This window comes from Oncorhynchus gorbuscha, linkage group LG10 (genome assembly GCF_021184085.1).
Source record: "Oncorhynchus gorbuscha isolate QuinsamMale2020 ecotype Even-year linkage group LG10, OgorEven_v1.0, whole genome shotgun sequence".
In the NCBI taxonomy this organism is placed as follows: Eukaryota; Metazoa; Chordata; class Actinopteri; order Salmoniformes; family Salmonidae; genus Oncorhynchus; species Oncorhynchus gorbuscha.
This window is the reverse complement of record NC_060182.1, coordinates 50,691,341-50,718,740: the sequence shown is the minus strand read 5'-3', so window position 1 is coordinate 50,718,740 and position 27,400 is coordinate 50,691,341. Positions and strand designations below refer to the sequence as shown.

Genomic DNA, 27,400 nt, shown 5'->3' with positions numbered 1-27,400 from the left:
TCGCTTACTAGTCCAACGCTCTAACCACTAGACGAGCTGCCGCCCCATAACTAGCCCTTTCATAAATCAATCATAACTTTGGTATTATACATTTTTTTGGTGTGTGCAAATTTGTATTACATACCACTATTCCAGGAGAAAAACAGATCAATATGAATTTGAACAGACAGATAAACACATTTTTAAAGGGAGTCCCCATCATTCATATTTACTATGATGCAGAAAGAATGGACAAGTGAAAGCAGAACTGCAACATTGTGATACAGACAGACCTATTCCAGTAATGTTTTCACTGTCTCTGATTTAGAAGCATTACAAAGGAGAGCCTTGTCTGCTCCTGTAGGTCACCAGAAAATAGGAGTCTTAGGGGGCCTTCATACTGTTGTGTAATAGGCTAGCTAGATGGAACAGCGCTGAGTGCAGTACAATCCCCTGAGGGGAAATAGAGGAGAACGCTCCACCACCAGTACCCACCTGGGATTACCCTAACTCAGCTATTCTGTAGGAATCAGTAGGAAAGCCTCTAACACATCACCGCCATGCTCTGAGACAAAGCGGTCTAGGTTGAAACAGATCTGAAATCTGCCTTAACAAATTATTGCCATGCTCCAAGACAAAGCAATCCAGGTTGAAGCAGACCTGATATCTGTCCTTTCTTGCACAGATCATTAGAGCATTCTTTGTTGTGTTTTTGCCTTGTTTCCTTTCATGAGCCAGAACAGTGCGAGGAGTGTTTGAAAATAAGTAAATATAGACCCCAGAGTTATCTTTATGCATATTTTTTTCTTTCCATCCTGCGCCAGGCGCATGAATAATTGAAAGAGGTTTTCCACCATGATAGCTCCAGTCAGAAGACCCACAGTAAAAACAAAGAGGCAGTTTCCCTCCCTCCCTCCCTCCCTCCCTCCCTCCCTCCCTCCCTCCCTCCCTCCCTCCCTCCCTCCCTCCCTCCCTCCCTCCCTCCCTCCCTCCCTCCCTCCCTCCCTCCCTCCCTCCCTCCCTCCCTCCCTCCCTTCCCCTCTTCGTCTTCTTTGACAATTACACTGTCTGCTTTAAGACAGAAGGCTGAGAATAATAATGTTTAGCTTCAACACTGATTGTGTTCAACCGCCTTCTTGTTTAGCTTCTTGGGATGATAGAGCAGGAATATTTAGATAGAGCAGGTTTATTTGTCAAGGACCATGTACAACATGCCATTTCACCAGATTTAGCTAGATAGCTAATTTTTATCGGTACTCCCAGGGCAGAAAAAAAACAACATTAATACATCAATACAATCCTACAATATATAAATTAATATAAATTAATTTGATTTGATTTGGCATTCTCGCGACCAGCTTCATGAGGTAGTCACCTGGAATGCATTTCAATTAACAGGTGTGCCTTGTTAAAAGTTCATTTGTGGAATTCCTTTCCTTCTTAATGCGTTTGAGCCAATCAGTTCTGCTGTGACAAGGTAGGGTTGGTATATAAAATGGCAAGAACAGCTGAAAAAAGCAAAGATAAACTACTATTATGTTTTTGTGAGATGCAGAGTACGTGAACAGATGATCTCTGCATTTGTGGTTCCCACCGTGAAGCATGGAGGAGGAGATGTGATGTTGTGGGGAAGCTTTGCTGGTGACACTGTCTGTGATTTATTTAGAGTTCAAGACACACTTAACCAGGATTGCTACCACAGCATTCTGCAGCGATACGCCATCCCATCTGGTTTGGGCTTAGTAGGACTATCATTTGTTTTTCAAAAGAACACTTACCGAACACACCTCCAGGCTGTGTAAGGGCTATTTGACCAAGAAGGAGAGTGATGGAGCACTGCATCAGATGATCTGGCCTCAACAATTACCCGACCTCAACCCAAATGACATGGTTTGGGATGAGTTGGACCGCAGAATGAAGGAAAAGCAGCCAACAAGTGCTCAGCATATGTGGGAACTCCTTCAAGACTGTTTTAAAAGCATTCCAGGTGAAGTTGGTTGAGAGAATGCCAAGAGTGTGCAAAGCTGTCATTAAGGCAAAGGGTGGCTACTTTGATATTTGATAAAAGAGTAAAAAATAAAGAAAAACCGTTGAATGAGTGTGTCAACTTTTGACTGGTACTATATATATATATATATATTTACAACATGAACAATGTCTACACTGTATTTCTGATCAACTTGATGTTACTTCAATGGACAATTTTCTTTATTTTCTTTCAAAAACAAGGACATTTCTACGTGACACAAACTTTTGAACGGTGTTGTATATATATATATATATAGCAACACAGACTTTCAACTCCCTCCAAAGATTTTCTATGGGGTTGAGATCTGGAGACTGGCTAGGCCACTCCAGGACCTTGAAATGCTTCTTACGAAGCCACTCCTTTGCTGCCCGGGCGGCGTGTTTGGGATCATTGTCATGCTGAAAGACCCGGCCACGTTTCATCTTCAATGCCCTTGCTGATGGTAGGCTATGTTACTTTGGTCCCAGCTCTCTGCATGTCATTCACTAGGTCCCCCCCGTGTGGTTCTTGGATTTTTGCTCACCGTTCTTGTGATCATTTTGACCCCGTGGGGTGAGATCTTGCGTGGAGCCCCAGATCGAGGGAGATTATCAGTGGTCTTGTATATCTTCAATGTCCTAATAATTGCTCCCACAGTTGACTTCTTCAAACCAAGCTGCTTACCTATTGCAGATGCAGTCTTCCAGCCTGGTGCAGGTCTACAATTTTGTTTCTGGTGTCCTTTGACAGCTCTTTGGTCTTGGCCATAGTGGAGTTTGGAGTGTGACTGTTTGAGGTTGTGGACAGGTGTCTTTTATACTGATAACAAGTTCAAACAGGTGCCATTAATACAGCTAAGAAGTGGAGGACAGAGAAGCCTCTTAAAGAAGAAGTTACAGGTCTGTGAGAGACAGAAATCTTGCTTGTTTGTAGGTGACAAAATACTTATTTTCCACCATAATTTGCAAATAAATTCATTAAACAATGCTACAATGTGATTTTCAGGATTTTTTTTCTCATTTTGTCTGTCATAGTGGAAGTGTACCTATGGTGAAAATTACAGGCCTCTCTCATCTTTTTAAGTGGGAGAACTTGAACAATTGGTGGCTGACTAAATACTTTTTTGCCCCACACTATACAACACCGTTCAAAAGTTTGGGTCACGTAGAAATGTCCTTCTTTTTGAAAGAAAAGCTACTTTTTTGTCCATTGAAGTAACATTTAGCTGATCAGAAATACAGTGTAGACATTCTTAATGTTGTATTGACTATTGTAGCTGGAAACAGCAGACTATTTTTTATGGAATATCTACATAGGCGTACAGCAACCATCACTCCTGTGTTTAAATGGCACGTTGTGTTTGCTAATCCGAGTTTATCATTATAAAAGGCTAATTGATCATTAGAAAACCCTTTTGCAATTATGTTAGCACAGCTGAAAACTGTTGTCTGATTAAAGAAGCAATACAACTGGCCTTTTTAGACTAGTTGAGTATTTGGAGCATCAGCATTTGTGGGTACGGTTACAGGCTCAAAATGGCCAGAAACAAAGAACTGAAGATCTCGTACAACTCTGTACTACTCCCTTCACAGAACAGCACAAACGGGCTCTAACCAGAATAGAAAGAGGAGTGGGAGGCCCCGGTGCACAACTGAGTAAGAGGACAAGTACATTAGAATGTCTAGTTTGAGAAACAGATGCCTCACAAGTCCTCAACTGGAAGCCTCATTAAATAGTACCCGTAAAACACCAGTCTCAATGTCAACAGTGAAGAGGCAACTCCGGGATGCTGGCCTTCTAGGCAGAGTTCCTCTGTCCAGTGTCTGTGTTCTTTTGTCCATATTAATCTTTTCTTTTTATTGGCCAGACTGAGATATGGCTTTTTCTTTGCAACTCTGCCTAGAAGGCCAACATCCTGGAGTCGCCTCTTCACTGTTGACGTTGAGACTGGTGTTTTGCGGGTACTATTTAATGAAGCTGCCAGTTGAGGACTTGTGAGGCGTCAATAGTAATTGACAATATTATTTAAAACATTAACAATGTCTACACTGTATTTCTGATGAATTTGATGTTATTTTAATGGACAATAAAATTGCATTTCTTTCAAAAACAAGGACATTTCTAAGTGACCCCAAACTAGTGTGTGTATATATAAACTATACAACAATAGACAATATAACGCTAATGTTACATGAGAATTTAAATGTGCCTTGGTCTGACAGTATCTGACATCTTAGGAGTTGCAATGTCTTAATGTTCACATGACTGGTTTACCTTCAGCCACCTTTTCAGGTTTGCCTTGAAGCTAGCAAAGGTACTGAACTCTCTCTCACATTGGTTGGCAGGTTGTTCCATAATCTAGACGCTCTGACTGAAATAGCTTTCTGGCCAAATTTAGTGGACCTAAACTGAGTTGAGCAGCCCCCTCTGGTTGAAGCTCTTGTTGTCCTGGTATTGTCCTTGCAATATTTAGCAAACAAACAAATCTTAAACAGCAGAGAAGTGTCATCAAGGCATAAGAAGCTATCAAAGCTCAGTAGGTATTATGTCTTTGTGATATTGCAGTGGTGATAAGTGTTTGTTTTTTGTCCAGCACTTTCAGAGTTTGTTTACAAAGCTTTCCAAGTGGTTTCATTGCTGTGATACTAGCATTTGACCAGGTTGTGACACAGTACGAGAGATGGAACAGAACCATTGAGTACATGTACAGTTTACCACATCTGCTGACATTTGGTTTCAGATAAATTATAAATTCACCAGGTTGTGTTTTGCTGTTCCATGCACTTTTTTAATTGTTTTTTTTTAAGGAAAGGTTAGAGTCAATAATTATTCCTAAGTATTTAACATGTGAAACCACCTCAATCCTCTGTTCCTTTACAGTTCCCTCAGGCTGATGGGTCTCACTGTTCCTGATGGAGAAATACATGCAGAGATTGTCGACAGTTTTTGTTATATTCAATTTCAGACATGAGTGGTCCAACCAGTCATCTATTTTGTCCATTACTGCTGTAAGTTTACGAGCAGCCTGTTGCTTTGTCTTGGCATGGACATAGAAGACTGTGTCGTTGGCATGCAACTGCATTTTGATCTCGGGACATACAGGGGGGGTCAAGTCATTTATGTATACATGAATACTTGAAAGAGGTGTTCCACCATGACAGTTCCAGTCAGATGACCCACAGTCTCTTTCAATTTTCCCTCCATTTCTCTCCTTCTCATCCTCTTCCATCACTTATTTGATGGCTGCTGAAAACCCCCAGTCAAAATTAAGAGGCAGTTTTTCCCTCCCTCCCTCCCTCCCTCCCTCCCTCCCTCCCTCCCTCCCTCCCTCCCTCCCTCCCTCCCTCCCTCCCTCCCTCCCTCCCTCCCTCCCTCCCTCCCTCCCTCCCTCCCTCCCTCCCTCCCTCCCTCCCTCCCTCTTCGTCTTCTTTGATGATTACACTGTCTGCTTTAAGACAGATAAGGCTGAGAATAATAATGTTTCGCTTCAGCACTGATTGTGCTCAACCTTGTTTAGCATCTTGTTTAGCTTCTTGGGATGATAGAGCGGGAAAATGTGATGTCGCATTGTTTTGTGACATTGTGGTCCAAGTCCTTCTCTGCCCCAGTCTAACTCCAGGGCCAAATGTTGCAGATAAACATGTCTTGAATAGGGTTGACATTATTCAATGTTCTGCTTGTTAGAGGGGCATGTTTGTTCTACATCATATGTGAAGTTGTTGAAGTGTTGACTGGTAGACTGGGTCAAATCAAATCAAAGTTTATTTGTTGTGTACACAGATGTAAAAAAAAAGAAGAAACAAGAGATTAAGTAATATCAGAATGAGCAATATCAGAACGAGCAATGTCAGAGGGCTGATATAAATGTGGTTTGTATAGACAGTATGGACAATATACAGTATAAGTAGGAAAAAGGTATGTACAGCTATAGTTATGTAGGATGATGGCTCACTGTTCTGCAACAGATACCCATTTTCTTTGCTCGTCTCAGCATCCCTCTAATCTCTTCTGTGTTCCCTCTCTCTATTATTTTTCTCCTGAATGGATTGATTCCTCTCTTCTCTCGGATTCCTCTCCTCTCTTTGAGACTGAGAAAGAGCTTTATTCTATATATATTTATTAATTTCTGTGTGGTTTCTCTCATATCAGTGGCTCTTTGGGATTATTATTGTTACATAAAGATTTCTGGCAGCATGCCAGAAGAGCTGAACAATAATATGGTGACTATATCAACATATAATCCCATTCTACTCATTCTACCAGCTGCAATCTTTTTTTCTTCCTTGTGACCCTTCTATTCCCCTTATTCTCTTCCTGGTGATCAGAACCTCTCTCTCTCTCTCTCTCTCTCTCTCTCTCTCTCTCTCTCTCTCTCTCTCTCTCTCTCTCTCTCTCTCTCTCTCTCTCTCTCTCTCTCTCTCTCTCTCTCTCTCTCTTGCTCTCTGTCCTCTCTAGGCAAGGCGGATGATCTGTCTTTTGAAAGAGACCCAACCCCCTCTGCCCTTGTCCACAGTTAGTGAAAGTCTGGGGCCGGGGAAGGCTGTCCAAGGTATTATCCAAACACTCACATGCACACACGCGCTCTCTCTATTTCTCTCTCTCTCTCTCTCTCTCTCTCTCTCTCTCTCTCTCTCTCTCTCTCACACACACATGCACACACACACAGTCGCTGCTGCCAGCCCTCCACTTACAGCTCCAGCCTTTCAAAGCTGTTTTTCCTCTGGAGATCAGCACACGGTTTAACACCACACAGCTGCCACCGAAGAGACTGAGGGAAGGAGAGAAGAGTGAATAGAGAAAATAGGGAGCAAAAAGAAGAAGAGCAGGAAAGTGTTTTCAAATACTCCAGGTTTTTTGTGTTTTGAAATACTCCGTTTTTATTTAGTTTACTCCTTGGGACCATTCAAAGAAGAGAAGAGAGTCTGAGTTCACAGGAAATTATCAGAGTGAATGGGTTGCCATGGTAACTGACACTGGCAGCCTGACACGAGAAAACTCTATGTTTAATGGAGGAAGATCCTCGGTGGTGGCAAGCAAGCGAAAGTAACAGGGATTTAAGGGAGGTGAGAGGGAACAAGAGAGGAGTGAGTGGAGGAGCGCGGTGGAAGTCCAGAATGGAGGACGGGTTTTCCAGCTACAGCAGCCTCTATGACACATCTTCGCTGCTGCAGTTCTGTAACGGTAAACTCATCCTCATCCCTGGTTATCATTATGTGTGCTTGACATGACATGTCACCACTGCCTGGTTAAACTTAACACCAAAGAAGTAGTCCCTGCCGGCAGGGCTGTTGCATGTAGGCATGAGGCTATTTTGGAGCTCAAGCTGGACTTGATGAAAGTGAAAGTTTATCCTTTGTGCTGTAAAGATGCAATCTTATGTGACAGACACAGATGGGATCGTAGGCTATAAGCTACATGACCCCAATTTAGACATAGCAGGGAACAATATTCAAATATTGAGTTTAACCATGCAGAGATTTGTCTTTCAAAACCTCCTGAGGAAATGTTTCTGCCAAGAATCTCAGTTGAAGGTCTCTGTGGCTGTTGTGTTCTTATGAAGCATTGTGCCTAATAATAATATGCCATTTAGCAAATGCTTTTATCCAAAGCAACTTCCATTGTACATATGGGTGGCCCCAGAGGGAATCAAACCCACAACCATTGGTGTTGAAAGCACCATGCTCTTCTGAGTGAGCCACAGAGTCTTCTCCCTGGTGTGCTGATTGTCATCTGTATCTAGTGGATAGTTCAAGTATGATTTAACCTTTTTACAGCAGTGAGCTAAATCAGGGTCACACAGAGTGTTTCTTGGTCCTCTTAATCAAATCTACTTTGAAACAAAAGTATACACCTCACACACATGGTTACTGGCTTAAATAAAAGAAGACACCTGTACCATGTCAGATATAGAGTTGAAATGTATTCAATTTTGAGTTGCATCACAATATTACATTTTATATACATCACAAAAGACTGAACTATAACAAAACCGTTTGAAATAGAAACATCAGATTTTATGCGTAAAAAATGTAATGTTTATAAATTATTAAATTATGAGAAATATTAATAACATTCCACCTATGACGCCACACCAAGGGTGGAAGTGGAAGTGGAGTTGGGGTTGCAGGTTATTAGTGGAGTGAGTGAAGGTGCAGCGTGACACATCACTTTGTCACAATTAATCAATCTATTATCAACAAAGCCTGATGTCTGCTCAGATACAGGAAACACTGTCTGACACTTATTTATAGCTCTGCTGAGCCAAAGGAAGTAGGGTGAAACGCTGGTCTTGGGCCAGTTTTGAGTTTTCCCAACTAATCCTAGATCTGTACCCTGGAGCAAAACAAAGAGAATACTCAAATTGTCTAACGATGTGGCTGATTAGTGAGTTACAGAAGGTTGGCAGTTAAAACTTAATTACCATGGTTGGGAAATAAGAAAATCAATGACATTTACAAAGTAATGTCCTGAACATGAACTAATATTGTGTGGTGTGCTGTGTGGTGTGCAGACATGCTGATAATGTCAATGATGTCACAGACATTCACTCAGGCATGTTGGATTATCTGAAAAACAGGTGTAGGCTGAATGTCAGGTTGGATAAAAAATAAATAAAGCTTCATTCTCCAAGGATGAGTTGACCTTTTAGAGTGTTACGAATGGCACTGTAATTTAAAGAAAGAAAAAAAGCTACTGCAACATGTCATATTGTTTAATTGCTGTCAACCTCAAGGGTGTTTAATTGAAGGATTCACACACATACAGGAGTATTGGGTCAAATTCGTGCAAGGGTCAAGACAAAATCCCTTTTCCCACTGTGTTGTCAAACATAAAAATATTGACTAAAGTCTCTGGGTTTTCAACGTTCTGAAGTCCCCCAATTGGCACCTACATGCATGCCCTAGTCTGACATGGTTGACATTTTCTAATTATGTAGAGGTTAATGACTTTTCTGTGCAAGCGAAAGGCCAGTGAGTGCTTCAAATCACTGCCTTAATCTGTTTGTTATTACTTCAGAAAGTCCGGTTAGCACTTACAAGCCGGAAGACGAAACACGCCAATCTGTTGTGACTCTTGCCAGGGATTTTCAAATGTCCTCTCACTAGAATGACTAAGACTGTCATGCTGACTGAGGGGCTTGGTTCATATAAAGTGAGAGGACCTCATTGTTCCAACATACAACTTAATTGTGTGAGTGTGTAGTCTGGAGGCTCTGAAATCACCCAATGGTGTGTTGGCCAGCTGTAGCTCTGCCTGTAAAAGTGATGTCATTTGTTCTTGAAAGCTTCATGTGTTAGTGATCAGCCAACCAGACTAATGGCAGGGGAGACTGGGTCAGCGACTCAGCAAACTGGAAAAGCATGCTTTTGTCCTGAGGAGATCGGCTACTAAGGGAAATTATCCACATTAGTAGCCTACTAGTCCAATTATCAGGGAGTTGCATCTTTAGAAGAGGATCTACAGTATTGAATGTATCCACCTTATGAGTGCCTTTAATGAAGAATTGATTAAAGGTGTATATTTTTTTACTGCCCCTATCGCTAGGTGTCTGACTTAATACTGACAGTGGATAATCTGGTCGTATTCACTTAGTTATGACTGATCAATAGATTATGAATCAAAACAAGGTGGTCAATCCAGAGAATTCACTGTTTCACCCTTCAGATTTAACCAGACATCCTTATCGCTTCCCTACACCCCCTCTCCTCTAGGGCCTGCAGTGCTGGCACTACCCGCCACATCACCAATGTCACCAAGAGATTGGTAGTTGGCACACAAACAGTGTGACACGGTTCCCTCTCCTCTTTGGTTTCTGTAAAGCCATTAATGGAAGCACATTACGTTTAAATCCTGCTCACATTACCAACAAACCAACAAAAACAGACAAACAAAAGGTTGGGCCAGGTCGGGTCAGCCCATGCCTGCCCACAGTCAAGGAATTCTGACCTGTACCCAAATGTGCTCTGACATTTCTACAGATTTTTGGTTTCCAAAAATTCCTGTTTTGTTGGCCTCTCCATGTTGGAGTAATGTTGACTAATCCAACAACACTGATCCTACACAGTGACCACACTCTTGTGATGAGTAACCTTGCCAGAGACCTTGGGGCCTCATTTATAACCCTTGCATATATGTCACACTAAATATCCTTTACCACATTAAGACTGAAGCACAGCTTTTTATTGTTGAAGCGAGTATTTCAGTTCTGTGGGTAAAATAACTCATCACTGCTGATCAAATTTAAGGTTGGCCATTCATTCCCTTTAGTTGCATTGGGCTCTCTTTTTGACTCTTCTGGTGATTTGTTTTCTCTGTTTGCTAAGTTGAAGCCAGACTACACTGAAGGATAAAAGTCATTTTCTCTCTTGAATGGAGAGATATTCAGAGGCAGTTTGGGCTGTTGTGGCACCGTCATGCTGCACTCCTCTGCCAACTTATCTAACCCCCTTTCTCCTCTTCGGAGATAAGAAATCACCGTTAATTTTCTATGCTGTTGTTTCTGTTGTAGAATACAAAGCATAAACAGTGGAACTGACAGTTTGTTTCATATCTGCAAAGAAGTTCAAACAGACACATTATCAGGTTATATTTGACTCAAAATTCCATTACGTAGAGTAAGGCATTGTTGGCTGAATAGATGGATGCAGTTGAATACATGATTAATATATAGTGAAAATAAAATCCAAGAAGGTTTCCACATGCACAAAAAACCTATTTGTCAAATTTTGTGCACAAATTTGTTTATATCCCCGTTAGAGAGTATTTCTCCTTTGCCAAGATAATCCATCCACCCTCACAGGTGTGGCATATGTGCACCTTGTGCTGGGGACAATAAAGGACCACTCTAAAATGTGCAGTTGTATTTCACAATGCGATAGCTGTCTCAAGTTGAGGGGGCGTGCAACTGGCATGCTGACTGCATGAAGGGGAATCCCGGTTTCAACTGTATCCGGCAGATGGCAGATGGTGTCGTGTGGGCGAGCGGTTTGCTGATGTGAACGTTGTGAACAGAGTGCCCCATGGTGGTGGTGGGGTTATGGTATAGGCAACGAACACATTTTATCAATGGCAGATACCGTGACAAGATGCTGAGCCCCATTGTCAGGTCACTGACCATCTCGAATACCACCGTACCTTCTCCGCTGTGCAATCTGGTTTCCGAGCCAGTCACGGGTGCACCTCAGCCACACTCAAGGTACTAAACGATATCATAACCGCCATCGATAAAAGACAGTACTGTGCAGCCGTCTTCATCGACCTTGCCAAGGCTTTCGACTCTGTCAATCACCATATTTTTATCGGCAGACTCAGTAGCCTCGGTTTTTCGGATGACTGCCTTGCCTGGTTCACCAATTACTTTGCAGACAGAGTTCAGTGTGTCAAATCGGAGGGCATGCTGTCCGGTCCTCTGGCAGTCTCTATGGGGGTGCCACAGGGTTCAATTCTCGGGCCGACTCTTTTCTCTGTATATATCAATGATGTTGCTCTTGCTGCGGGCGATTCCCTGATCCACCTCTACGCAGACGACACCATTCTATATACTTTCGGCCCGTCATTGGACACTGTGCTATCTAACCTCCAAACGAGCTGCAATGCCATACAACACTCCTTCCGTGGCCTCCAACTGCTCTTAAACGCTAGTAAAAACCAAATGCATGCTTTTCAACCGATCGCTGCCTGCACCCACATGCCCGACTAGCATCACCACCCTGGATGGTTCCGACCTTGAATATGTGGACATCTATAAGTACCTAGGTGTCTGGCTAGACTGCAAACTCTCCTTCCAGACTCATATCAAACATCTCCAATCGAAAATCAAATCAAGAGTCGGCTTTCTATTCCGCAACAAAGCCTCCTTCACTCACGCCGCCAAGCTTACCCTAGTAAAACTGACTATCCTACCGATCCTCGACTTCGGCAATGTCATCTACAAAATTGCTTCCAACACTCTACTCAGCAAACTGGATGCAGTTTATCACAGTGCCATCCATTTTGTCACTAAAGCACCTTATACCACCCACCACTGCGACTTGTATGCTCTAGTCGGCTGGCCCTCGCTACATGTTCATCGCCAGACCCACTGGCTCCAGGTCATCTACAAGTTCATGCTAGGTAAAGCTCCGCCTTATCTTAGTTCACTGGTCACGATGGCAACACCCATCCATAGCACGCACTCCAGCAGGTGTATCTCACTGATCATCCCTAAAGCCAACACCTCATTTGGCCGCCTTTCGTTCCAGTACTCTGCTGCCTGTGACTGGAACGAATTGCAAAAATCGCTGAAGTTGGAGACTTTAATCTCCCTCACCAACTTCAAACATCAGCTATCTGAGCAGCTAATCGATCGCTGCAGCTGTACATAGTCTATTGGTACATAGCCCACCCATTTTCACCTACCTCATCCCCACACTGTTTTTATTTATTTACTTTTCTGCTCTTTTGCACACCAATATCTCTACCTGTACATGAACATCTGATCATTTATCACTCCAGTGTTAATCTGCAAAATTGTAATTATTCGCCTACCTCCTCATGCCTTTTGCACACATTGTATATAGACTCCCCTTTTTTTTACTGTGTTATTGACTTGTTAATTGTTTACTCCATGTGTAACTCTGTGTTGTCTGTTCACACTGCTATGCTTTATCTTGGCCAGGTCGCAGTTGCAAATGAGAACTTGTTCTCAACTAGCCTACCTGGTTAAATAAAGGTGAAATAAATAAATAAAACTTGTCATGCCATTCAGACGCTGCCATCACCTCATGTTTCAGCATAATAATGCACGGCTCAGGATGTCGGAGGGATCTGAACACAATTCTGCATACTCCTGACAATTTGTGCATACAATTTGAGAGAAATAAGCTTTTTGTGCATATGGAACATTTCTGGGATATTTTGTTTCAGCTCATGAAACATGGGACGAACACTTGACATGTTTATCAGGGCACAAGGCGAGACCCAGATGCAGACACAGAAGGCAGATGGTTGGAGTCTTAAATGTTTATTGATCCAAAAAGGGGTAGGCAAGAGAATGGTCATGGACAGGCAAAAGTTCAAAACCAGTTCAGAGTCCAGGAGGTACAGACGCAGGATCTTGTCCTTCTCCACAAAGAAAAACCCCGCGCCGGCAGGAGATGCAGACGGACGGATGCCTCCAGTAGCCAGAGATTCCTCAAAATACTCTTCCATAACCTTTGTCTCTGGGCCGGATATAGAATGTAGACGACCACGAGGTGGTGTGGTGCCTGGGATGAAATCAATGGCACAATCATAAGGACGGTAGAGAAAGAGAATTAGCCAGTGCCTTGCTGAAAACCTCCAGGAGGTTATGGTACTCAGTGGGGCTTTGCTCACGTCTTGAGGGAAACATCTCAAGGACGACTGTGCCGTTTTAAGGCAATGAGAATGACAAAACGGACTCCAACCCTGGATGGAGCCCATGGTCCAGTCAATAACTGGATTGTGTTTCTGAATCTAAGAAAACCCCAAAACCACAGGAACATGGGGTGAATCGATGAAGAGGAACTATATAGTCTCACTATGGTTTCCTGATACCCGTATATGAACGGGAACAGTGCTGTGGGTGACTCTTCCAATTGAACAGCCATCCAGTGCCTTTGCATCCATGGGAACAGAGAAATGTTGAGTGGGAAAACCCAATTCAGAAACTATGGTAGCATCCAACTTCCATCAGCCCCAGAGTCAATGAGCACTCAGAGACTTAGATTGGTCTCCCCACAGCAAAAGCACAAACAAAGGTGTGCAGGTGATGGAAATAAAGGAATTCCCAGTCAGGCTAACCAGAGTACTTGTACCGACCAGAGACACGGGTTTCCTTATAGGGCAGTTAGCTATATAATGTCCTGTCTCACCACAGTACAGACAACAGTTAGGGAACGCTCACGAAGGTTGAGTTCTAACTGATAACTGAGCTCACCCGTCGTAGATGGGCTTCAGAGCCTCTCGGAAAAACTGCCTTCGGAAACGTCCGGATTCCTTCGAAGATGAGCCAGCCCTAGCGAATGAACGAGTGTGCCCGAGGCCAGACCTCTTCTCACTCCTGCGTTCCCTTAGACGTCCATCAATTCTAATGGTGAGAGTGCTAAGGGAGTCGAGGTCCACCGGTAATTCCCGAGCAGCTAGCTTTTGACGTAATTCAAGAAGCTTACTATGAGTTAACTCCTTAATTAGCTCCATGGTAGCCTTAAACCCTTGGTCGTGGCGTTCCGTCAGGGAACAAGGCCCTTCCAACAGGTCCTGTAGTAGTTCGTCATGCCTCCCAATAGTGTCTCCCTGCAGGGAGACAATGTGGTGGTGCTGATCCAAGTCTGCTGGGTCTGTCATGGCCAGTTCGTACTATTTGGGCACAAGGCGAGACCCAGATGCAGACACAGGAGGCAGATGGTTGGAGTCTTAGATTTTTATTGATCCAAAAAGGGGTAGGCAAGAGAATGGTCATGGACAGGCAAAAGGTCAAAACCAGTTCAGAGTCTAGGCGGTACAGAGTATCAGGCAGGCTCGAGGTCTGGTCAGGCAGGCAGGCAGGTAAAAAGTCCCGAAACAGGCAAGGGTCAAAACTGGGAGGACTAGCAAAAAGTGAAGCAAAAAGGCACGCGCATGGGGGAAAACAGACTGGTTGACTTTTACATACAAGACAAACTGGCACAGAGAGACAGGAAACACAGGGATGAATACACTTTGGAAATCAAGCGACACCTGGAGGGGGTGGAGACTATCACAAGAGCAGGTGAAACAGATCAGGGCGTGACAATGTTGCATTTATATTTTTGTTCAGTAAAATAACAGTTTTATTCATCAGTGTCTAAGATTCAGGTAAAACATATAACCTAGACTTGAAAAGTTAAACTCTGTTTCATCAAACATGGGGCATGATTTGTAATATCATACATTCATACTTACAGTAACAGAAACAGCATAGCCATGATTTTCCTTTTATTTTTGCATTCTGCCTTTTCTTCCGCTGAAAACCAATGACCCATAAAAACAATGAAGCATATAGAGAACAGCATAAGTCACGGGGTAAATAGATGTCTGAAAAACATTGTGTAAGTAATAGTGTGTGTGTGTGTGATCGTGTGCGTGTATGTGTGTGTGTGTACATATGTAAGCCTCTAGCGCTGTAAATATATAAGGTAAATACAGATAGCGAGGTCATAACACATCCAGGAGAATACAGCTTTTCCACAGATCCTTGAGCGTGTATGAATACCAATGGAAGAGAGTGATAAAAATGCTGCTTTCTATTGGATGTGTGGAAGTGTTGGTACGAGAGGTATACTGCTGAGGCTTTGAACTTCAATACAGGGGGCAGGAGGGGTCATAAATCATCAAACATTCAGCAGCAGGGTTCCAAGGAGAAACTGTCTAGTGCTCTGGTTACCGTCCTCGAATGGGTGGTGTTCATTAGGCCCCTATGGAAGAAAACGGACCGAAACTGAGAGAGACTACATGGTCCAATAAGAAACTACAATTTTCCATGAAACACTAGGTGCACCTTTTGGTTTTTGCCCTTAGAGTATTTTCTATCATAAGCTGTCAATTATATGCATATTCTAGCATCTTGTCCTGACAAAATAGCCCGTTTACTTTGGGAACGTTATTTTCCCAAAAATGAAAATAGTGCCCCCTAGTTTCAAGAAGTTTTTAAGTAGCTCAGTTCAGACTTTCTCTTCAAAGAATATTATGTTTGACTCAGTTTTTATGCATTCCTTGTGCCCCTATAGGGTAGTTTTTTTCAACAAGGTTGCATTTCTTACATGAATATGCCACTTTGATTTGTCTTACCTTCAAGGTCACCTACTTGGTCATTTTGTAAATATATATTATTTTCTGGAACTACTACATGTACCCATCTCATTGCTATTAAATTATTAGAGATACACATTGTTTTTGCACCCACCATGAGTCATGTCTACAATGTTCATGTGAGGTTATATGTGTATATTTTGGGATGTTTGACCTGACGAAGATCCATTTTGGATTGAAACGTTGTCAATAAATCGGTGAATTGGGAGCTTTAACAGTGTGCGGGCCTTCTTGTTCTTTACTACCATTCTTGTAAGCCCACACTGTAACAGAAAACTGTCATTTATTTGGGGTATTATCAACAGTAAATGACTTTTACTGAAGCATACTGCATTCTGGGAAAATGTTGTTGGTGGGAAAATATATAATGTATTTCCAAATGGTACCGTAATTCAACCTCACATAATACTACAGTACTGTACTGTGTCTTTGGAGCGCCAACAATCTTTTGACCACTAGTGGTGCATGGTATTGTTGCTTTTGGCTCAATAACATATTTTGAGGCGTGCCTTGTAAGAGGCTATATTTGTTGCACCCGTGAGTGAGAATGCTGTTACAATCTTATGTGGTTATAGTGCCTAATCAATTCAAAATGTATAGAGGTCAGATTGGAATGGCAGCAGGTCTTAAAACCTTAAGTGGGTGAGCATTTTACCATGTCTTTTTGGTCTGTTTTGCCCTGTGGTCGATGCCAGTTTGGAAGCCTTTGTTAAGGCCTCTAGAAGAGCAACTGATATAAAACACCAAGTATTCATTCATATGTTGTGATGTGTAAACACTTTAACTAGCTGCCAACTTGCTTGCACCAATCCCTTGTAATTACAGTAAAACACTGAAATTCAAACCCCTCCCGTCAATTAATTTAATTCATTCATGCATTCATTCATTCATTCATCCATTCATTCCGATTTTTTTTACAGTATAATAGTCAATTTTACATAATTTTACTGTGTGTCATTACACAGTACTTGCTTTGATACCATAATTATATTACAGTAGGTGTACTGTAATATGAAATACAGAATGTGACTTACCACCGAGCTGCCGGTATATGTTCCGGAGTTCTAAATTGAGCAGCTGCTGAAAAATGAGCTCCTGTATATATTGAGATTTAAATGTTTTTTTAGAGTGAAGTACATCAAAAAAATCAAGAGAAAACTGCAAGACTCAATAGAAGACAAAACAAGGAACAAACCAAAAAGACAGGCTTTTGAAAAATTAACTATTTTTCATAAAATTGTACAGTTATCTTAGCTAGCTGAATTGCTAGCAGAATTGTTTACTTGTTGCTAAGCAGTTGCTAGGGACTCTCCTGGAAGAAGCTAGCTAGCTTACAAAGAATAACAACAAAAAATATCTAGTTAACAGAAGAAAGGAAGACAAAATAAGGACAAAAGAAGGACAGAAGAAAAAGGAAAAGAAAGAGGACAACATAGTGAAACAGTCAGCACTTCTATTGCAACTTGTATTTCATCGTCCTAACGTAGTCTACACTGCTATCTGCCCAGCAGCTAGCCAGCTAGCATACGTCCACCGTCTACCGAATAGCAGCACTGTAGAAACTATTACACTCAACTGAACGACTTGATTAGTGTAGTGTTAGCTAGCTACATAGTTGTCTTTGCTGTCTTCGTATCCAAGATAATTGTGTAGTTTAGAGCGTGTAGTCTTAGAGTGATTATCTTAATTTACTGAGGTTAGCTAGCCAGCTATTTGTCGTCCTTAACGTAGGAGACACTGCTAGCTAGCCAACAGCTAGCCAACGTCTACTGAATAGAACTTCCGCACTCAACAACCCGGTCGCATTCCGCTTCGCTCCACAGGTAGTATCACATTTTTCATTTCATTTCATTACAGCACAACGGTTTGATTTGTTTGATCGTAGCTAGCTACATAGCTAGCTACATAGCCGTCTGTGTATCAAAGATAATTGTTGTCGTTCTTTTAACGCAACGTAACGTAATCAACACTGCTAGCTAGCCAGCTAGCCCCCGAATAGCAGCACTGTAGAAACTATTACACTCAACGGAACAACTTGATTAGTGTAGTGTCAACAACGCAGCCACTGCCAGCTAGCCTACAAAGTCAACAACGCAGCCACTGCCAGCTAGCCTACTTCAGCAGTACTGTATCATTTTAATCATTTTAGTCAATAAGATTCTTGCTACGTAAGCTTAACTTTCTGAACATTTGAGACGTGTAGTCCACTTGTCATTCCAATCTCCTTGCATTAGCGTAGCCTCTTCTGTAGCCTGTCAACTATGTGTCTGTCTATCCCTGTTCTCTCCTCTCTGCACAGACCATACAAACGCTCCACACCGCGTGGCCGCTGCCACCCTAATCTGGTGATCCCAGCGCGCACGACCCACGTGGAGTTCCAGGTCTCCGGTAGCCTCTGGAACTGCCGATCTGCAGCCAACAAGGCAGAGTTCATCTCAGCCTATGCCTCCCTCCAGTCCCTCGACTTCTTGGCACTGACAGAAACATGGATCACCACAGATAACACTGCTACTCCTACTGCTCTCTCTTCGTCCGCCCACGTGTTCTCGCACACCCCGAGAGCTTCTGGTCAGCGGGGTGGTGGCATCGGGATCCTTATCTCTCCCAAGTGGTCATTCTCTCTTTCTTCCCTTGCCCATCTGTCTATCGCCTCCTTTGAATTTCATGCTGTCACAGTTACCAGCCCTTTCAAGCTTAACATCCTTATCATTTATCGCCCTCCAGGTCCCCTCGGAGAGTTCATCAATGAGCTTGATGCCTTGATAAGCTCCTTTCCTGAGGATGGCTCACCTCTCACAGTTCTGGGCGACTTTAACCTCCCCACGTCTACCTTTGACTCATTCCTCTCTGCCTCCTTCTTTCCACTCCTCTCCTCTTTTGACCTCACCCTCTCACCTTCCCCCCCTACTCACAAGGAAGGCAATACGCTCGACCTCATCTTTACTAGATGCTGTTTTTCCACTAACCTCATTGCAACTCCCCTCCAAGTCTCCGACCACTACCTTGTATCCTTTTCCCTCTCGCTCTCATCCAACACTTCCCACACTGCCCCTACTCGGATGGTATCGCGCCGTCCCAACCTTCGCTCTCTCTCCCCCGCTACTCTCTCGTCTTCCATCCTATCATCTCTTCCCTCTGCTCAAACCTTCTCCAACCTATCTCCTGATTCTGCCTCCTCAACCCTCCTCTCCTCCCTTTCTGCATCCTTTGACTCTCTATGTCCCCTATCTTCCAGGCCGGCTCGGTCCTCCCCTCCCGCTCCGTGGCTTGACGACTCATTGCGAGCTCACAGAACAGGGCTCCGGGCAGCCGAGCGGAAATGGAGGAAAACTCGCCTCCCTGCGGACCTGGCATCCTTTCACTCCCTCCTCTCTACATTTTCCTCCTCTGTCTCTGCTGCTAAAGCCACTTTCTACCACTCTAAATTCCAAGTATCTGCCTCTAACCCTAGGAAGCTCTTTGCCACCTTCTCCTCCCTCCTGAATCCTCCTCCCCCCCCCCTCCTCCCTCTCTGCAGATGACTTCGTCAACCATTTTGAAAAGAAGGTCGACGACATCCGATCCTCGTTTGCTAAGTCAAACGACACCGCTGGTTCTGCTCACAGTGCCCTACCCTGTGCTCTGACCTCTTTCTCCCCTCTCTCTCCAGATGAAATCTCGCGTCTTGTGACAGCCGGCCGCCCAACAACCTGCCCGCTTGACCCTATCCCCTCCTCTCTTCTCCAGACCATTTCCGGAGACCTTCTCCCTTACCTCACCTCGCTCATCAACTTATCCCTGACCGCTGGCTACGTCCCTTCCGTCTTCAAGAGAGCGAGAGTTGCACCCCTTCTGAAAAAACCTACACTCGATCCCTCTGATGTCAACAACTACAGACCAGTATCCCTTCTTTCTTTTCTCTCCAAAACTCTTGAACGTGCCGTCCTTGGTCAGCTCTCCCGCTATCTCTCTCAGAATGACCTTCTTGATCCAAATCAGTCAGGTTTCAAGACTAGTCATTCAACTGAGACTGCTCTTCTCTGTATCACGGAGGCGCTCCGCACCGCTAAAGCTAACTCTCTCTCCTCTGCTCTCATCCTTCTAGACCTATCGGCTGCCTTCGATACTGTGAACCATCAGATCCTCCTCTCCACCCTCTCCGAGTTGGGCATCTCCGGCGTGGCCCACGCTTGGATTGCGTCCTACCTGACAGGTCGCTCCTACCAGGTGGCGTGGCGAGAATCTGTCTCCTCACCATGCGCTCTCACCACTGGTGTCCCCCAGGGCTCTGTTCTAGGCCCTCTCCTATTCTCGCTATACACCAAGTCACTTGGCTCTGTCATAACCTCACATGGTCTCTCCTATCATTGCTATGCAGACGACACACAATTAATCTTCTCCTTTCCCCCTTCTGATGACCAGGTGGCGAATCGCATCTCTGCATGTCTGGCAGACATATCAGTGTGGATGACGGATCACCACCTCAAGCTGAACTTCGGCAAGACGGAGCTGCTCTTCCTCCCGGGAAGGACTGCCCGTTCCATGATCTCGCCATCACGGTTGACAACTCCATTGTGTCCTCCTCCCAGAGCGCTAAGAACCTTGGCGTGATCCTGGACAACACCCTGTCGTTCTCAACTAACATCAAGGCGGTGGCCCGTTCCTGTAGGTTCATGCTCTACAACATCCGCAGAGTACGACCCTGCCTCACACAGGAAGCGGCACAGGTCCTAATCCAGGCACTTGTCATCTCCCGTCTGGATTACTGCAACTCGCTGTTGGCTGGGCTCCCTGCCTGTGCCATTAAACCCCTACAACTCATCCAGAACGCCGCAGCCCGTCTGGTGTTCAACCTTCCCAAGTTCTCTCACGTCACCCCGCTCCTCCACTCTCTCCACTGGCTTCCAGTTGAAGCTCGCATCCGCTACAAGACCATGGTGCTTGCCTACGGAGCTGTGAGGGGAACGGCACCTCAGTACCTCCAGGCTCTGATCAGGCCCTACACCCAAATAAGGGCACTGCGTTCATCCACCTCTGGCCTGCTCGCCTCCCTACCACTGAGGAAGTACAGTTCCCGCTCAGCCCAGTCAAAACTGTTCGCTGCTCTGGCTCCCCAATGGTGGAACAAACTCCCTCACGACGCCAGGACAGCGGAATCAATCACCACCTTCCGGAGACACCTGAAACCCCACCTCTTTAAGGAATACCTAGGATAGGATAAAGTAATCCTTCTCACCCCCCCCTTAAAATATGTAGATGCACTATTGTAAAGTGGCTGTTCCACTGGATGTCATAAGGTGAATGCACCAATTTGTAAGTCGCTCTGGATAAGAGCGTCTGCTAAATGACTTAAATGTAAATGTAAATGTAAAAGACTGCCAAATTCACTGTAAATTCATATGCTTGACATATGGTCTGCCCCATACACAGTATCTGGCTCGAAACATCCCTGATTGTCCATTGTTACCCTTCTCATTTGGTTTCCACACCATATGTAAATCCTAACTCTTACAACAACGCTGTCACTTGTCTGAACAACTGGACCGCCCAATGTTCCTAGCTGTTTGTTATTTGTGCACAAGGCCCTGTTTTTGGGAGAAAAAGTTAGCCAATCATGCACACTGAAAAAAGCATTGTGTCAAAGGAGTATTGAATGCCGTTTGGGTCTTTAGGTCTCAAAAAAGATACATGTCAAATAACACTATTTGACGTGATAAATAAGCTTTTAATTTGACACGTCAAGTAACACAATTCTATTCTATGCAAGCCAAGCGCCACCACTATCAGTAGCACTGTCAAAACTGTAGAAAAAGTCTGCAATTACATCAATTACATCAATTACATCATAAATATTCCCTTATCTTTGATGATCTTTCCTCAGAATGCAGTGCCAGGAATCCTAGTTCCGCAATCAATCGTTGTTTTGTACGATAATATCCATTACTAGTGTCCAATTAGCTACTTTTGCTAGCACGTTTAGTTCACATGTCCAAAAGCTGGCGCCGGTCCAGGCGAACTCGGGCGAAAACTTCAAAAAGTTATATTCCAGGTCGAATAAACTTGTCAAATTAAGTAGAGAATCAATCTTCAGGATGTTGTTATCATATATATCCAATAACGTTCCAACCGGAGCATTTGTTTTTGTCTACAGAGTCACGATATCATGAGTAATCCGCATAACCTGGAACTGGCATTCTGCCAGACCACTGACTCGCACTAGAAGTTTAATTCCATGTTCTACTGACTGTTGACATCTAGTGGAAGGCGTAGGAAGTGCGAACAGATCCATATCTTACTGGGATGTGAATAGACGGTGACTTTAACATCAACCAGCCCCAGAATTTCCACTTCCTGTTTGGAAGTTTGCCTGCCATATGAGTTCTGTTATACTCACATACATAATTCAAACAGTTGATCACCAAATAATATGCATATATTAGCATCAGGGACAGAGTAGGAGGCACTTCACTATGGGCACGCAATTAATCCAAAGTGAAAATGCTATTCTTATACGTATTTTTTATAACTGCATTGTTGGTTAGGGGCTCGTAAGTAAGCATTTCACTGTAAGGTCTACACATGTTGTATTCATGTGACTAATACAATTTGATTTAAAAATTTGATTTGATTAATCCGTACACTTATATGAAATCCTGCTAGGACCTCCAACGAGCTGTCAAACAAGCAAAGCATCAACACAGGACTAAAAATGAATCCTACTCCACCGGCTCTGATGCTCGTCGGATGTGGCAGGGCTTGCAAACTATCACAGATTACAAAGGGAAACCCAGCAACGCGATCCTACCAGATGAGCTAAATGCCTTCTGTGCTCGCTTCGATGCAAGCAACACTGAACCATGCATGAGAGCACCAGCTGTTCTGGACGGCTGTGTGATCTCACTCTCTGTAGCCAATGTGAGTAAGACATTATAATACAGGTTCATTTTTGCAAGGCTGCAGGGTCACATGGAATACCAGGACGTGTACTCAAGGCAAGCTGCCAGGTGTCTTCATTGACATCTTCAACCTACCACTGACCCGGTCTGTTAATACCAATGTCACCAATGTCACACCCTGATCTGTTTCACCTGTCTTTGTGATTGTCTCCACCCATCTCCAGGTGTTGCCCTTCTTCCCCATGATCACCTGTGTATTTATACCTGTGTGAGCCATGACCAGCCTGGGAAAAGCAGGAGCTGTTTGTCTGTTGCCAGTTTGTCTTGTTTGTCAAGTCAACCAGTGTTTTTGTTCTCAGCTCCTGCTTTTCCCAGTCTCTTTTTCTCGCCCTCCTGGTTTTGACCCTGGCCTGTCCTGACTCTGAGCCTGCCTGACCACTCTGCCTGCCCCTGACCATGAGCCTGCCTGCCGAGCTGTACCTTTGCCCCACCTCTGGATTATTGACCTCTGCCTGCCTTGACCTGTCTATTGCCTGCCCCTGTTGGATTATTAAACCATTGTTAATTCAACGTTGTCTGCATCTGGGTCTTACCTTCATTTATGATACCCAACTTATTTCAAGCAGACCACCATAGTCCCCTTGCCCAAGAACGCGAAGGTAACCTAGCACTGATATCTATAGCCATGAAATGTTTTAAAAGGCTGGTCAGGGCTCACATCAACACCATCATCCCAAACACCCTGGACCCACTCCAATCTGCATACCACCCCAACAGATCCACAGATGACGCAATCTCCATTGCACTGCCCTCACCCACCTGGACAAAAGTAATACCTGTGTAAGATTGCTGTTCATTTACTACAGCTCAGCATTCAGCATCATAGTCCCCTCCAAGCCAAACACCAAGTCCAGGACCCTGGGACTGAACACCTCCCTTTGCAACTGGATCCTGACTTTCCTGAGAAGCCACCCCCAGGCGCTGAGGGTAGTAAACAACACATCTGCCACGCTGACCATCAACACGGGGGCCATCAGCTGTTTGTGCTTAGACCCTCCTGTACTCCCTGTTCAACCATGACTGCGTGGCTGCACATGACTCCAACACCATCATCAACTTTGCTGATGACACGATGATGATGAGGCAGGCTATAGGGAGGAGATCAGAGACCTGGCAATGTGGTGCCAGTACAACAACCTCTCTCTCAACATAAGCAAGCATATACATCGATGGGGCAGTAGTGGAGCGGGTCGAGAGCTTCAAGATCCTCTGTGTCCACATCACTATTGAATTAACATGGTCCCCACCCACACAGTTGTGAAGAGGGCACGAAAGAGCCTCTTCATCCTTAGGAAGCTGAAAAGAATTGGCATGGGCCCTCAGATCCTCAAAACGTATACAGCTGCACCATTGAGAGCATCTCTTACTGGCTGCATCACCACTTTGTACAGCAACTGCAAGGCACCTGAAAGTAAGGCGCTATAGAGGGGGTGAGTATAGTCCAGTAGCAACGGTCATCAACATTGTTAAAAACAATTAGAATAAATGTAACCGTTGATGAAGATACCCCAAACTTTTTGAATTTAGAAAATCTGTCAGATATTGACTGAATTATAGCACATTAAACATTTTACTGGCATGAACAAATAATGAATGGGGTTCACAGATTTTGGTGGGAATTCAGGTACATAAAGGAGTGAAACAGGGCTGCAACCACTAAAAGGCCGCTCCAGTCATTACCACAAGCCCATTCTCCCCAATTAAGGTGACATCCACCTCCTGCGGTCTAGGCCTACATGCACTCACCTGCACTGTCTAGACTGCCTTATTAATTACTGTTGTTGTCATGTTCTGTTGTGTGTCAATTGCAGGATACCCTCAGATAAAAAATCAAGACGCTTGGCTCTAGATTATACCAATCTAGTGTATATATACTCTACATTGTTTGCAAGATCAGACACATATCACTATAATCTGAGTGTTCATTTTCAGAAGTTGCATTCATTTCAGTGCGTCTAATTTGTAAACATTTCAACTGTGTTAAATTAACAAAAAATGTACACCGATTTAAATAAAGTTATCTTTCTTCTCTTTCTTGTGATTAAAGTGTTGAGATGATGTGTTAAATCCCAGACAAAGCTTCAGCATTCTTATTGATGCAACAGAAAGACAATATATTTCATTGAGCCCATTTCAGCCATTACCGGGGTGTGTTTGACAGGTCATTACAAACATTTCCGCTGTGCTAACGTTAATGGGAATAAATGACAGACACAAGCAAGAATATGAAAGAGTCATACACTTTTGGGCACTAACTCTCCTGCACTGACTCTATGCACATAAACTGGACTCTACCCACACACTCACACATACTTACACTAAAACACACACACACACACACACACACACACACACACACACACACACACACACACACACACACACACACACACACACACACACACACACACACACACACACACACACACACACACACACACACACACACACACACACACACACACACACACACACACACACACACACACACACACACACGCACACTCCCATACACGCTTTCACACTCACCACATATGTTGTTGCTACTGTCTATTATCTATCCTGTTCCCTAGTCACTTTACCCCTACCTATAGTGCCTTCAGAAAGTATTCATACCTCTTGACTTATTCCAGATTTTGTTGTGTTACAGCCTGAATTCAAAATGGATGAAATACTATTTTTTTCACTCATCTACACACATTAACTCATAATGACAAAGTGAAAACATGTTTTTTGAAATGTTAGCAAATTTATTGAAATACAGTTTACATAAGTATTCGCATGTTAGAATCACCTTTGGCAGCGATTACAGCTGTGAGTCTTTCTGGGTAAGCCTCTAAGAGCTGGATTGTACACCTGGATTGTACAATATTTGCACATGATTCTTTTTTAAATTCTTCAGACACTGTTAAGGTGGTTGTTGATCATTGCTAGACAGCCATTTTCAAATCTTACCATAGATATTCAAGCGCTTTTTAAGTCAAATCTGTAACTAGGCCGCTCAGGAACTCCAGTGTGATTTAGGATATTGGCCTGCTGAAAGGCCAATAACCTTTCCACCCAGTGTCTGGTGGAAAACAGACTGAACCAGGTGTTTATCTAGAATTTTGCCTGTGCGTAGCTCCATTACATTTATTTTTTATCCTGAAATACTCCCCAGTCCTTAACGATTACAAGCATACACATAACATGATGCAGCCACTACTATGCTTGAAAATATGGAGAGTGGTACTCAGTAATGCATTGTATTGGATTTGCTCCAAACATAACACTTTGTATTCAGGACAAGAAGTTACTTGCTTTGCCACATTTTTTGCAGCATTACTTTAGTGCCTTATTGCAAATAGGATGCATGTTTTGGCAGAGCTTGAGAGGATCTGCAGAGCTTGAGAGGATCTGCAGAGAAGAAATGGGAGAAACTCCCCAAAAACAGGTGTGCCAAGCTTGTAGCATCATAGAGAAGAAAACTCATCATAGAGAAGAAAACTCGAGGCCGTAATCGTTGCCAAAGATGCTTCAATAAATTACTGAGTAAAGGGTCTGAATACTTATGTAAATGTAATATTTCAGTTTTTATTTTGAATATATTTGCAAGAATTTCTTTTAACCTGTTTTCGCTTTGTCATTATGGGGTATTGTGAGAAGATTGATGAGGGAAAAAAAACAATTTAATACATTTTAGAATAAGGCTAACGTAACAAAATGTGGAAAAAGTCAATGGGTCTGAATACTTTCAGAATGCACTGTATATATATGTATTATTCTATATTTGTTTACATACAGTGGGGCAAAAAAGTATTTAGTCAGCAACCAATTGTGCAAGTTCTCCCACTTAAAAAGATGAGAGGCCTGTAATTTTCATCATAGGTACACTTCAACTATGACAGACAAAATGAGAAAAAAATCCAGAAAATCACATTGTAGGATTTTAAAATTATTTATTTGCAAATTATGGTGGAAAATAAGTATTTGGTCACCTACAAACAAGCAAGATTTCTGAATCTCACAGACCTGTAACTTCTTCTTTAAGAGGTTCCTCTGTCCTCCACTCGTTACCTGCATTAATGGCACCTGTTTGAACTTGTTATCAGTATAAAAGACACCTGTCCACTACCTCAAACAGTCACACTCCAAACTCCACTATGGCCAAGACCAAAGAGCTGTCAAAGGACACCAGAAACAAAATTGTAGACATGCACCAGGCTGGGAAGACTGCATCTACAATAGGTAAGCAGCTTGGTTTGAAGAAATCAACTGTGGGAGCAATTATTAGGAAATTTAAGACATACAAGACCACTGATAATCTCCCTCGATCTGGGGCTCCACGCAAGATCTCACCCCGTGGGGTCAAAATGATCACAAGAACGGTGAGCAAAAATCCCAGAACCACACGGGGGGACCTAGTGAATGACCTGCAGAGAGCTGGGACCAAAGTAACAAAGCCTACCATCAGTAACACACTATGCCGCCAGGGATTCAAATCCTGCAGTGCCAGACGTGTCCCCCTGCTTAGGCCAGCACATGTCCAGGCCCGTCTGAAGTTTGCTAGAGAGCATTTGGATGATCCAGAAGAAGATTGGGAGAATGTCAGATGAAACCAAAATATGACTTTTCGGTAAAAACTCAACTCATCGTGTTTGGAGGACAAATC

At 43.5% G+C, this 27,400-nt stretch overlaps 1 protein-coding gene across 5 annotated transcripts in view; it reads left to right on the top strand.

Moving 5' to 3' along the window:
• The first annotated feature begins 6,596 nt into the window (after positions 1 to 6,596).
• LOC124046217 (echinoderm microtubule-associated protein-like 1) overlaps positions 6,597 to 27,400 on the top strand; it is an 80,029-nt gene continuing 59,225 nt past the window's right edge. For 2 of the 5 annotated variants that reach the window (XM_046366349.1, XM_046366348.1), the window contains exon 1: positions 6,597 to 7,168. In XM_046366349.1, the coding sequence (XP_046222305.1) occupies positions 6,994 to 7,168 (175 nt within the window). In that variant the 5' untranslated portion in view covers positions 6,597 to 6,993. The remainder of the gene's footprint in view (positions 7,169 to 27,400) is intronic. The other 3 variants (XM_046366350.1, XM_046366351.1, XM_046366352.1) reach the window with 3 other exon arrangements.